This window comes from Oryzias latipes, chromosome 4 (assembly GCF_002234675.1).
Source record: "Oryzias latipes chromosome 4, ASM223467v1".
Classification (NCBI taxonomy): Eukaryota; Metazoa; Chordata; class Actinopteri; order Beloniformes; family Adrianichthyidae; genus Oryzias; species Oryzias latipes.
The window spans coordinates 3,558,273-3,571,566 of NC_019862.2; the positions used below are offsets into that span (position 1 = coordinate 3,558,273).

The 13,294-nt window shown below is 45.7% G+C and overlaps 1 protein-coding gene across 13 annotated transcripts in view; it reads right to left on the minus strand.

Annotated features, from left to right (window-relative positions):
• The window catches only part of dab1 (DAB1, reelin adaptor protein), a 93,779-nt gene that overhangs the window by 1,991 nt on the left and 78,494 nt on the right, over window positions 1–13,294 (minus strand). For 7 of the 13 annotated variants that reach the window (XM_023953996.1, XM_023953993.1, XM_023953994.1 and 4 more), the window contains 7 exons: window positions 6,445–6,594; window positions 4,922–4,984; window positions 4,730–4,826; window positions 3,629–4,029; window positions 3,366–3,561; window positions 3,139–3,287; window positions 1,974–2,070 (listed from right to left, as the gene is read on the minus strand). In XM_023953996.1, the coding sequence (XP_023809764.1) occupies window positions 1,990–2,070; window positions 3,139–3,287; window positions 3,366–3,561; window positions 3,629–4,029; window positions 4,730–4,826; window positions 4,922–4,984; window positions 6,445–6,594 (1,137 nt within the window). In that variant the 3' untranslated portion in view covers window positions 1,974–1,989. The remainder of the gene's footprint in view (window positions 1–1,973; window positions 2,071–3,138; window positions 3,288–3,365; window positions 3,562–3,628; window positions 4,030–4,729; window positions 4,827–4,921; window positions 4,985–6,444; window positions 6,595–13,294) is intronic. The other 6 variants (XM_023954000.1, XM_023953998.1, XM_023953999.1 and 3 more) reach the window with 2 other exon arrangements.

Here is a 13,294-nt window from a genome sequence, read left to right on the forward strand (position 1 = left end):
GAATGAATCAGAGATATAAAGTAAAGCCTTGGAGGACCAGTTATGAGTCATCATGTCTGGATTTCTCTCCAACTGAGCCAGAGCACAGCGGCGGATGATGGAGCACCAAGCCCACTGCACCCTTTCAAAGCGGGTCGTTATTGCTGAACACCTAATTATCATCAGCCACTCCATCTGCCATGCAGACACTGGGGCTGGAGGACAGTCAGTCGCGTTAGAGAGGACTTCTGCTAAATGTGAGTGTGAAAAAGACAGGCTACAGGAACACACTTCTGAACATTTACCTTTATTTCTAATAACTATTTTACAGCTAAAATATTTTTCTCTTTCATGATTTACAAAATCTAAAAAGCAGAATTGGGCTGAGTCTCACGCTTCCTCTGAGATGTTGGCTTCTGCTTTAGAAAACTGCAAATGAAGTCCCAGTCTGGGCTGTCGGCAGCCAACAGAAAGTGGCTGCCGACAGCCCAGAATGACACCACACAGAACCTGAAACAAGCAGAGACTCAGCACGTTTCTGCAGTCGATACTTGAGAGCGGCTTCCCACAGTGTTACCGTGCATCAAAACCAGAGCCGTTAACCCCAGCCAAGAGGCACCAGAGGACCTGTAAGGGCAAAGTGCTGGCAGGGCGACCAACCCGAAGCCCCAACATGTGGCCTGATTGTTATTTTGATGCGTTACACTCTTCTCAATTCACGGCTGAGACTGAAGAGCTCTCACTGGACATGAAATGACTACATCAGAAAAACATGACAAAGAATTCCCGTCCCGCCAGGCTGAACACCTGTCCGGGAGGGAGGGAGGGAGGGAGGGAAGGGCTCACATAACAGAGATTTTTGGCTTCAGTATAACTGACAATACCAATTCCAGGTGTGCCTGTCGGGGGATAAGCAGGCTAATGTGTGTGCGTGTCGTTTGGAAGACGCCTAAAGTCGATGTGACCCGGCAAGCAAACACCATATGGGAGCAGGGATATCCAGTCACCCACCAACAATGGAGGGACTCAAACGCTCGGCAGGTCCATCCTCCCTGTTCGGTGCTCCACATCCACCTGCAGCTTCCAGACCGGCTAAACGTGTGGGCCAGCGGGGCTGTGGTGGTGGGAGGGGAGGCGCTTCGCCACCCCTCCTCTTCTGCTGGAGTGTGGAGGCACTCGAGGCCTTCTTGGGTTTTAATTAGCTCCAATTATATTGGGGTAGTCATTAATCTTGGCACCTAAGTATTAGCTGATGAAAACAAACCCATTAGAGGTTTCAGTGTGAGAGCCAGCAGCTATCATTAAGAAGCCACAGCTGAGAGGATGGTGTGGGTGAGGTTGGGAGGTATAGATCAAAATGACTCTCTTCTTTTGGAGTGTGTGTGTGTGTGTGTGTTTCTGTGCGTGTGTTGCATGACCATACTTTCGTGCCTCACACTAACATTTCCGGCCCCGGAAAGTTGATTGCATCTTGTCTGTATCAGTTTCGTCACTTTACATCCCTCCACATATTAACATATTAACATTCCATGTATAATGCATGAAATGTCAGCAGACATCATGGTTACTCTGAGCTAAAAATCTAAGATCAGCATATTGTACGCAGATCCCAAGACATGCTGCTCATCGGAGGGCACAGCTTCTGATTAGCTGTCACTTTGACTTTCTCAGCGAGATCTGTGCTATTTATGGAGGCGGGTGTGGAGACAGGACAGAGGGAGAGAGCCCCGCTTCACCGAAGCCTCCTCAGAGTTTATGTCAAACAGAACCGTCTTTTACCGTCGACAGAGGCTTACAAAACCCATCTGATGGAAAGAGAAGGTGATGCAAAGCATCCGTGTTGGTGCTGCTGAACAGACACACACACAGACACACACAGACACACACGAGCTGTCGCCTCAACATGCATTTGAAAGTGGAAAGTAGTGAAAATGCAGCAGAAGAAAGAACAGATCCCAGCTGCGGGCAGAGGAGAAGAGGGTCCTGACACCTACCCTGCCCTGCTGCTATCTAGCTTCCAGGCTCTGGACCGGCCTGTTCTTGGCTGGGCTCTGCTGTCTCGCAGGGGCAGGGGGACCCAGAGCCACATGCCTACAGAGGAGAGGGAGGGGCAGGATAGGAATAGAAAAGGATTGATGTGAAGAAGGGAGATAAAAGAGAAGAATACATGTGAGGAGAGAAAAACTATTAGAGAAGTCAGGCAGGAAAAAGTTAGTGTCAGTCCTCAGAAATGCACAAACACATTCCTGCACTCACTCATTTTTTGATTAAAGTCTCAGAGGAGTTTCAAGCATTGATCTTCATTTTTTTACACTAACACTTCTGCTTTTTGCACCTTACTCTTGGGGGAGTGCCCCCCCCCCCACCATTTGCACCTTCTTTCCCGTCCTCCTTCCTCTGTAACCTTCATGCAGCGCTGGCCTCGGCACAGACACGTGCACACGCCTCGGCGTGTGGTTCAGCCTCTGTGGCATTTCCAGCAGTGTGAACGTCCTCACAGGTTTCTCTTAAGAATGGCTGAACTGAAGGCACAAAACTAATGTTTCACGCCCGCCCGGGGAGTGCAAAGCAGAGGAGGGAGGAGGACTGGAAGCAGAATAATAATAGAGGATGGAGAGAGGAGGAAAAACAGCAAACGGCAGGAAAAGAAGTTATTTATTAGAAGGTCAAAGTTTTGACGGGTATTTTCACTAAAGACAAAGGTGACATTCTTCACCTTCTGTATGAGTCTGCCTTGATTTACTAATCTTTTCTTTTGTTTTTGTCTACAAATGAATTGGTGAAGTAAAGAAGAATAGAAGAGGAGCACGGAGTGACGACTCCTTCACAGGGTTCAGGTTCTAGCTGCCTGTAAACCAGCAGTGATGAATGGATAGAATCCAGCTGATATTAATAACCGCTTAATGATGTCCCTGACAGCTCCATCAGCTCATTTAATGCCACGTGAAACACACACACTCCTGTTTATAATCACACAGTAACCCACACACCTTATGTAGGCACAGTACCAGAGACACATCCCACAGGAAACAACAACACTGATCCCTCAATCAGACCGAATGATTAGCTGACCCCGCCGCTCTGCAACAAAAGGCTGTTTATCAGCACATCTTACTATTCCTGTCCTGTCAGAACACACACACGCACACACACACTTACAGCATCTTCCTCCCCGCTCCGACTCGGACTGCCCTCCGCTTCCCCGAACGAGTCGTCTGTCGGTGGGTCTGTAGCGTCAGTGGGGGGGTCACTGATGTGGGAGGCCGAGGACTTGGATGGAGAGCTCTGCCGAGGAGCTGGCGTCGGTGCTGCAGGGAGACGCGGGAGACAGTTCTCACATGGCGGCACAAACAATGGGTGGCACACGGAGAGGCGGGGCTTCTCACGGGAGTTGGTGGATGGTGTGGTAGAAGTGACTGGCGTAAGATTCATCTGGGAAATGTCAAAGTCGTCACAGTCGTCCGTGTCTTGGGCGGTGCCCACGCGGCTGAAGTAGGAGGTGAAAGCATCTGAGGTCCCGGCTAAGCTCGGCTGCTCGGCCTTCTTGGACGGCATCGGCGGAGGCTTCGCCAGCTGGAAGTCCTGAGGGGAAGACAAAGTTTGATAAGAAAATTCCTCCTTTCTGGTCTCAGCAAAGACGCCTCCTTACCTTGAACATCTCCTTGCCCATCTTCTTTGTTCTGACCCCATGCTGTGGGCTGGATGAGGCAGAGGGAATGGAGGTGCTGGCTCCAGCACTGGAATGGCTTTCGCCAGCATGAGGGAGTGTCGCGATGGACGTCAAGGTCTGGAACATAGCAGCAGGCAAGGTGCCAACTGGCTGGGCAGGGAGGTAGGCTGTAGGGGGGAAAGCCCCGGCTGTCATGGCTGCCCATTGCTGCTGGGTGGCAGGGAAGAGGTTAGCCTGTCCCCAGATAAGTGGCTGACCCCCCGGCAGCACTTGGGCTACGGGGCCGAGTGGAGACTGGACACCAAAAGCCAGCGGCGTCTGGGCGGCAAACGCCTGCTGGGTCCAATGGCCCGAAGGTACTGTCCCCATGGTCACATAACCTTGAGGTAGAGATTAGAAAATTCAACCCCAATCACAAAAGGAAAGTTAAAGGACAGACTACAGCAGCCTACAAATGCATTTTCTCAATGCAAAACCCCACAAAGACGCAAACACATGCATCACTGGAGAACGCTGCTCCACTTCTGCCTGCAGCTAATGGGATGTCTTCTAATGGTCACAGCGAACTATCCTAATTACCTCCAGAATGAGGCAGAGTCATTAAGAAAAGGCAGAGCTCAACACACTCATTAAAAGCACTCAAACTCATCAGTAGAAGGTTTTTTTTTATTACACACTCGCCAGTCCCGTGTTTCTGGTCCCAGATGGTTTACAGCAGAAGAAAAGGTTGACATTTAACCTCAGCCTCTCTCAGGTGTGCTCAGTGCAAAGAGAGGTGAGGAGAGGAGTTAATGAAGACTTTCAGAGGAGAGAACGTCCACTCTGGTGTGTAATGTTCAGAAGTGTGCTACACACCATAATAACATTCACTACAAGCTTCTCTGAACGTTTCCCCCAAACCTCTTCTTCTGCCTTTACCACAGGTCCATCAGCAGCATCTGAGGCTGAGGGTTTTGAAACATTTCATATTCAACATACCACCATGGCTGCCTTTCCCCCCATCCCCTCTCCTTCCCTCCCTCCTCCCTCTGTCCTCTCCATCTTAATCATTTGCTGCAGTATTGAAGCAGAGGGGCTCACCTGAGGGCACAGACGCCGGGTTGAAAGGAGCAAACAGCTCCGCGGGAGCCTGGAGGCCTTGTGAGGGGTCGAGAGTATTGGCGGGGGAGGCGGGGCTCTGTGTGGAGTTGAAGGCCAGGTGATAAAGTCATCAGATTAGTCACAGTGAAAGTTCTACAAGAAACATTGTGTGTACGCACGACAGCAACTCACTGATGGAGAGGTGATGTCGGGCGGCGTTGACATGTCTCCAAAGATTTCTAACTGGCTGATGTTCTGGGAATCAGATCGTGTAAAGAGCAGTCAGGCGCCGTCTGTTCACTGTTCGAGCGGTTTACTTTTGAGGCGTTTGATCTCCTCGTGCAACATGCATCACACAGTGCATGCAACACAAAAGCAGTACATTAGCAGGACCTACCTGAGCACTGCAGGAGCAACTCAGAGGAGGTAAAAGCGAAAGGTGAGGAGAGATGGGATAATGAGATGAGATGATGACAATGACATACCCACCATCAGTTAGAACAGTTTTTGCCATCTGCTTCTGATAGAGACAGTTTCCATCAGCTGATCCCACAGCGGATTACCACTCCCCCAACATCATTACAGTTTCAGTGTCTTCTGGGCAAGTCATTAATGTTTTCCTCTTGAAGAAGATACGTGTTGTGTCTCAGAGGGAATAGCTATCAAAGACAGCAGGCTTTCCTTTGATGTGGGTTTGTTCTGGATAATTCCGTTTCCTCTCCCAGCTTTTCCCCCATCCCTCTCTTTAGCATCTCCATCTACTTCCCACATTATTTATATCTTTAGGCCATCACTATTTTTAGTGAATAAAAGAGTTTAAGCCTTAAATTCATGGTCATAGATTTGCATAAATCACACATACAGATCCGGTCTTTACAGATAATTAATGTTCTTAGAGTGTCTCTCTTCTGTGGGCATGCAGACCATAAAGTTCCAACTGCATCTATCAGAAAATGGATCTGTGATTAAAGTTTTTGCACTTATTCGTCTGTAAGGGTGTTTTAAGAGGGGAGGGGCAATGCAATGAGGTATTGCTGCAGAGGGGAGCCTTGCTGTCTGCTGATGGTTGACTCCCTCAATACTGGCCATGTGTGCGGTGGGGGCCGGTGGGGTCAGCTGCCGGTGGTGATCAGTCTAATAAAGGCTTCATTTCTATGCTGTGAGAGGCTGTGGAGCTGACTCTCGGTTCACTTCTCCTTTGGTCACTCGTCTCTTTCAGAATCTCAGCTTGATGCTAAAGGGGAGTTTTGGCTAATATAATATGAGTTTCATTATCACACACACTAGAAAGGGTTCAGCTCTCGTAAAGGATTTCCCAGGTACTCCTGTCTGTTCCTGGTTACCATGGACACTGGAAAGTTGTATGTTTTTTTTCCACAAATGAAGAGTTGCAGTCGTTTGAGACTTAAAAGGTGGAGTGGCACATGTTTAAGTAAAAAAAAAAAAAAAAGAGAAACTTTGGAAAATGTCTCTTTGGTAAACATGGGGGAGTTGGTGCTAACAAACACATAAAGGAACAGGATCCCCTTTTTTCTCTTTCTGTAGCACATTTAAGCAACACTGGAAGGAGCAGCTGTTGTGATTTCATGACATATACAGCTGCTTTGGACTGCTCCATTGTTAACGCTTTCTCAGCCCATCCAATCTCAGTATACCAAACGATCCTAGTGAAAGTGCATGAAAGCTCGTCCCGTGTTTTGTGTGTGTCACCTTACCTGAGTCACTAAATCCAGGTCTAAGTCTATCAGTTCTGCAACTGCTTCCTGCCTCTGCTGAGTCTGACTCTGCTCTGGTTGGAAGCTTTTGTCATGATAATGATGCTGACGGTGATGATGGAGATGATGTGAGGGTTTCTTGTGTCCATTCTGCAAACACAACCCCAGTGTTAGATGGTAGGTGGGACGAAAGAGTGAAGGTGAGACAGCAGAAAGAGTGGATTCATCTTGAAAGTTAATCTTGAAGAAGCATGATTTTTTTTATTTTTAACAGATAGCGAACAGCTCTTCTACCTAAGTAAAGCGTGTTTCACATTTGCATGTTGGCCCCAGTTACAGGTTTCTGGGTTGTCCGGGCCCATGGAGGGTTGTAGAAAGGAGGGGCTGCATCCTGAGAAGAGCACAGGTGTGTACTGCAGTCCCCTTAAGACCAGTACAGCCCTCTCCAGGGACATCATGAAAATGGAACATACCATTGTTGTGTGAGTGATCGTGAAGTATTTGAAAGGATAATGTAAGTTATTATAAGGTACAGGAGATGCTGTCATATAGTGCCTTTTATGCAGGACTCTAGTCGTTAGCGAGGTGCTGCGCAAACAGTGTGCAGGTGATACACAAATGCCTGTTAGATACCCGCAGGATGTCCACACAAACTGCACTGTAACTGTATAATTTTACTCATTTCCGACACATGCCCCATGATTGACATGGATGGAGCACGTGCGTGCTCATCACTTGAAGAGCACTAACGAGCTTTCTGAGCAGTCCGCAGTGTTCGAGGAGTGTGTAATAAAGGAAAAATCTCGTTGTGACTATAGCTTCAAGTAAATACGTCTGATTCATCTTAACAAAAATATAGACTATGAGTTACAGGACAACAGGAAGTCAGCCCCACACAGCAGGACTGACAGTGAGCTGAGCTGCTCCTTACTTCACATTCTGAGACCATGGGGTCAGTAGACACAGATTTGGTGAAGACCCATGCAGGTCAAAGCACAGACACATTTTCAGCTTGTTGTCATTAATAGTCTTTCTTATTGCTAACAAAACTCTTGAGAATCCTAACTGGAGTTCTGAAGCCTGGACTTCAGCCTGCCTCGTGTTTCCTAAAGCCAGCTGTCTTGTGTTGAGAAAGATTGTGAGAGATTGAGGCGGCACAGAAAAGGACATTTGTAATGACATCATTTCAGAATCTATGTTTGAACAACATGTGTGAAGATCTAAAAGTCCAAACTGCACTTTAATATTTCTGCTGCTTCACAATAACCCCAGTTCTGGCTTCCCTCCCTGAACTGAATCCCAGTGTGAAGATTAGTAAGGTAAAGCCAGTATAATATTTGAAATAAAATTATATTTGCCAGTGTGCTGCTTTCAGCCAATTAAATATTAGCTGATCCTGAAATACAATAACAGACTGCCCACTACAGATCAGATCTAAAGGCACTGGGCACATTATTTAAAAAACTTTCAGTGAATGTGTGTGCATTTGTGTTGTTTTTTGTGACTTTATAAAGTCCAGCAGAATCAGCCCTCCTCACTTTAGGCAGCAGTACGCTGCTGACCGTTCAGGTTTCTGTGGTCATGGGATGCTCTTAGTCAGCCATCTGTGAGGACATAGTAATTACCTGGGCACATGTGTTCTGCATATAACTACCACATCCCACTGTCATTAACACCGCCTTGCTGATCACCCATCGTGTGACTGATCGCACTGGCACACTGTGATTGACCGGCACACACAAGCTCAAATCGCATGATGGAGAAATTGCAGCAGCTCGTTCTTTTTATTTAACCTTTATTGAACCGGTGGGGATTTAAAAAATCCTTTTAACACTTGTGCTATCTTAGATGACCCCACCCTTACATTGACGTGTTCTCCCTACCAGGACAAAGGTGGATAAAGGTGGAAAGATTTCATGTAATCCATGGACACCAGTGAAGATCACAAATCATTGAAGAAAAAAGGTTCAGAGCACTGTCTTGTGGGTCTAGATGACCCAACTCCCAATGGTAAAGTGACTAAGATAGCACAAGGGTTAAGGGAGCCCTGGACAAGAATCAACCCAGACATTGAACAGGGGTCACAGTGTTCTGCTTTTGTGTTCCCAAACAGTCTGGTCATCCTCTCTTTCTCAAGGCGCACCTATTCCTGTGAGTGCTTGGCCTTTATAGATCTATATTTACAGACAGAAACCCAGAACTACACAAGTACAGTTTGCTCCAAAAGCCTGCATTCTGCCCTGCATCCAGCCCACAGTGGAGGCAGCACAGGCAGAACACAAGGAAGCGAAAGAGGGGCAAACACAGACTCCCAGAGTCCTGAGAGACCGTGCAGGGAGATCACAGATGTCTTTACTGAGCAAGGCAGTTCTTCTCACATGCCTCAAAGCAACCACTATTATCCCCGTCCCAAATATGTCAAGAGGACTTGGTTGCAGACAACAACGTGGCATCATTAGTCGGAACCGAAGGTCTGCAACTAGAAGTTCATGTCTCATCCCCAACCCCCCCGTTTTGGTCGGAAAATACTCTTTTTTTTTTGGTCCAAAAATGCTAATTTAGCTGGCAACCCAAACAGTTAATGTTTTTTTTCTAGCTTTAACCCTTGTGCTATCCTAGGCACTTTAACGTTGGGAGTGGGGTCATCTAGACCCACTAGACAGTGCTCTGAACCTTTTTTCTTCAAAGATTTGTGATCTTCACTGGTGTCCATGGATTATATGAAATCTTTCCACCTTTATCATGGCAGGGAGAAAACATCAATGTAAGGGTGGGGTCATTTAAGATAGCACAAGGCTTAAGCTTTTCAACTTAAATAGTGGAGATGTCTCTGTCAAAGCCTGCTTTGCTCTGACCGTAACTCCTTACCCGATCAACGCCAATCTGCTGATTTGCAGAGAAAAGCTGCTTTGCGCCGGTAAGCAACAATTCAATGCGGCTTTTCCCCAATATGCATATAAAGTGTTACATACCAGCCCAAAGAAGCTTTTTCTCGCATCAGATTAATGATTATTGCTAATTGCATTAAGGGTAGAAAAGTTACGGTTGAAAGGAATGTAAACACTGGAGCTAAAGCTGAATACTTTTGTTCATATCCTTTATAAAAGGAAAAAATGATTACCCTTTTTGCCCCATTTCAAGCTCATGTTACACACTGAACCATTTATTTGCAGTAAAAAGTTTTAATAAAAGGTGATACAAGTCTGAAATCTTGTAGAATTACCATTTCTGGCTAATGATGTCTATAGGTGCCAAATGGTAATTTTGAAGTTTTTTTTTTTACGCCACGCCATTGCGTCCTGTTTTGTTCTATCGCTCCAGTATTTTTGGTTCTTTTGCCTTCTTTAAGAAAACATGACAAATGAGAGAAAAGCCGTTTGTTTCTAATAAAAAGGGAGTGGGTAACAAACTAGTGCATTTAATAAATTCAGTTTTTTGCTAAGTAAAAATAATGTATACTGACTGGCCACTTTATTAGGCACATCAGCCCAGCTGCTCCTGAACTGAAATTTCTAATTAGCCAATCACATGGCAGCAACTTAATGCATGTATGCATGTAGACATCTGCGGTCTAGACGATCTGCTGCAGTTCAAAACAAGCATCAGAATCGGGAAGAAAAGTGATTGAAGTGACTTTGAATGTGGCATGGTTGTTGGTGCCAGACTGGCTTGACAATACTGGACCATAGAAGATTGGAAAAACGTTGTCTGGTCAGATGAGTCTCTCTGCTGCTACATTCAGATGGTAGTGTCAAAATGTGGCACAATACAAACATGGATCCATACTGCCTTGTGCCTTGTATCAACGGTTCAGGCTGGTGGTGGTGGTGTCATGGTATGGGGGAAATTTTTTTGGCACACTTTGGGCCCCTAAGAACCAACTGAGCATGGTTATAACATTACAGCCTACCTCAGTATTGTTGCTGACCACGTCCATCCCTTTCTGACCACAGTGGACCATCTTCTGATGGCTACTCCCAGCAGCATAAGGCGCCATGTCATAAAGCTGGAATCATCTCAGCCAGTTTTCCTGAACATGACAATGAGATCACTGGACTCAAATGGCCTCACCAGATCACCAGATCTCAACCCAATGGAGAACCTTTGGGATGTGGTGGAACAGGAGATCGACATCATGGATGTGCAGCTGACAAATCTGCAGCAACCGTGTGATGCTGTCATGTCAATATGGACCAAACTCTCCGAGGAATGTTTCTTGTTGAATCTATGTCACCAAGGATTAAGGCAGTTCTGAAGGAAAAAGGGGGTCCAACCTGGTACTGGCTAGGCAGACCTAAGAAAGTGTATGTAAAATATAGTTAACATAGGGATCTGCTGTGGCCACTCCTCCAGCTTGGGGGTTACTGCCCCGAGTGTTCCAATTACCACAGGCACCACTGTCACCTTCACTTTCCAGGCTTTCTCCAGTTCGTCTCTGAGTCCCTGGTATTTCTCCAGTTTCTCATGTTCCTTCATCCTGATGTTCCCATCGCTTGGCACTGCCACATCCACCACAACGGCTTTCCTCTGTTCTTTATCCACCACTACAATGTCTGGTTGGTTCTCCATTACCATCCTATCAGTCTGGATCTGGAAGTCCCACAGGATCTTTGCCCTCTCATTCTCTACCACCTTCGGAGGTGTTTCCCATTTTGACCTTGGGGTTTCCAGTCCATATTCTGCACACATGTTCCTGTATATTATTCCAGCCACTTGATTGTGGCGCTCCATGTATGCTTTCCCTGCCAGCGTCTTACACCCTGCAGTTATGTGCTGGATTATAATCACTTCTATTTCTATGCTCAGATCTTTTTTATTGCTTTTTTATTTTCTGCACGTTTACACCGGGGGACTGTGGGGATAGTCATTTAATTTGTGCCATGAGTAGAAATTTACTGCACATTTGTCAACAGATAAATCTTGAATCTGTAATCTTGAACCTCACTGAGGTCGTGGACAAATACACACAGCAGACTATGATGCTGTAAAAACCCACATGTGAGTAATCCAGTGCTTGATGGGGGTTGATGTGTTTGAGGGGAGCGCATGCTGACCTGCACATGCCAAGTCACTCTGGTCTTACAGGATCAACAGCTCAGTGGATTGAGAAGGCCTTTCGGTGTACGCCTGTGTGTTTTATTGATTTGCCATCGGCTGGAAAGGTGACAGAGTAAACAACAGAGGAGAGCTCTGCAGCCAGGAGGTCACATCTGTGCTGATGGGATCACTTCAGCTGAGATGTAGTGTGCACACATGCACCAAGTTATCAAAGGCTACCGTCAGCTGAGATGGCGGCCAGGTTGTTTCCTGGGAAAACTAAAGTGACTTCCTTCAGATGGTCACTCTTCAGTCTGTGATCCTGCAGCTCACGGCTGAATTAAGGCCGTGCCTCTGCAGCATGACGACTCACTTTTTGTTCAAATTCAGGTCCCAGGTGCCTGATGGCGACTCTAACGCACATGTGGCTTGTGCTACATCTTTTCTGATCCATTGAATTAACTGAAAGCAAACATGGAGATAATAGCTGATTAAAGATAAACATTTAAATACGATTATCACCTGATTGTATTTACAGTTGGTTTGTTTTACAGTTTGTTTCAGCAATAAGGAATAAGTGTTGCAGAGCACACCTCAGAACTCGCCTTTTTTCATCAATATTTCTCAGTTAGGACAATTTTCATCCTGTAGTTCACACTGCTCCACAGTTTGCTCTCAAAATTCCCTAAAAATGATAAATGGAGTGAAGTTAAGTGGAGTTTAATTTTATTTGGCAGCCTACCTTGTTTGCAGTCAAACAAGACCCTGTACAGCACAATCTCAACACAACAAAAACAACAATTAAAAAGTTAAACTATATAAAAATAGACTAGTAATAATTGTAAAACAAGAACAGTGATAAAAGCAAGAGCAAGTTAAAAAAGACACCAGCAGAGCAGAGTCTCGTGCTGGCTCAAAGACGCTGAGGATCCCTGTCAAACGTCCAACGGCAAAGAATAAAAAAACTGCTACTTTCTGAGGTTTCTCTCGGAAAGACACACCTGTGCTCCCTTTAAGATGCAGCCACTCCTCTCCTTGACCCTCTACAGACCGGGACATCCCAAAAACCCACACCCCCATACAGGTCAGCCCCCGTATGGGTGAATCTGACTAAAGCATTAAATTAGCAAACTGTGTCAGTTAATGGAAAGAATCAGGATATCAACATTTTAACATTGCACGCTCTATCCTGAACACCTTTGAATGACTTGGGCTTGAGTTGTTTACAGGATAAATATTTTAAATAAATAAATGAACCAAATAATTGTTTATATGGCAACCTTTTATACAACATACATGCTGCTTGGATTTTGAGCCGATTTACTGGCATGTCTGTAAAAATATTAGTTTTTCCAGAACAAGTTCTCTTAACACAGACATTTAGAATATGCAGAGTTTTACTGGGAGGTCACCGTTATTGTTCTGGCCTCCCAGAGTTTCATATTTAGGTGGTTGTCTCTACAAGAGCGATTTGTGTTCTTACATTTCCATCAACGGACATTTTTCTGAATCAATCAGACGGTTTGACAGTGATCTCATCTCTCTGGGGCAGAAATGAAACCCTAACAATCCTCAAGATCCCACCTGTTCTTTTGAGTGGATGTTGTGGCGAGACTGTGACACGGGTCAAATGAAAACAGCCGTCATTTCTCCAGATGGAAAGAAAGTTGTGGCCAAAAAAGTTTGTTGGTACATCTTATAAAATATGCTCATTGACATTGTTTTCTTGAACACATTATTACAGATTATAGCTTGTTTTATTTGCATACACACAATCAATATCTTTTTCTGTCAATCAAGAGTCTTTTTGAGG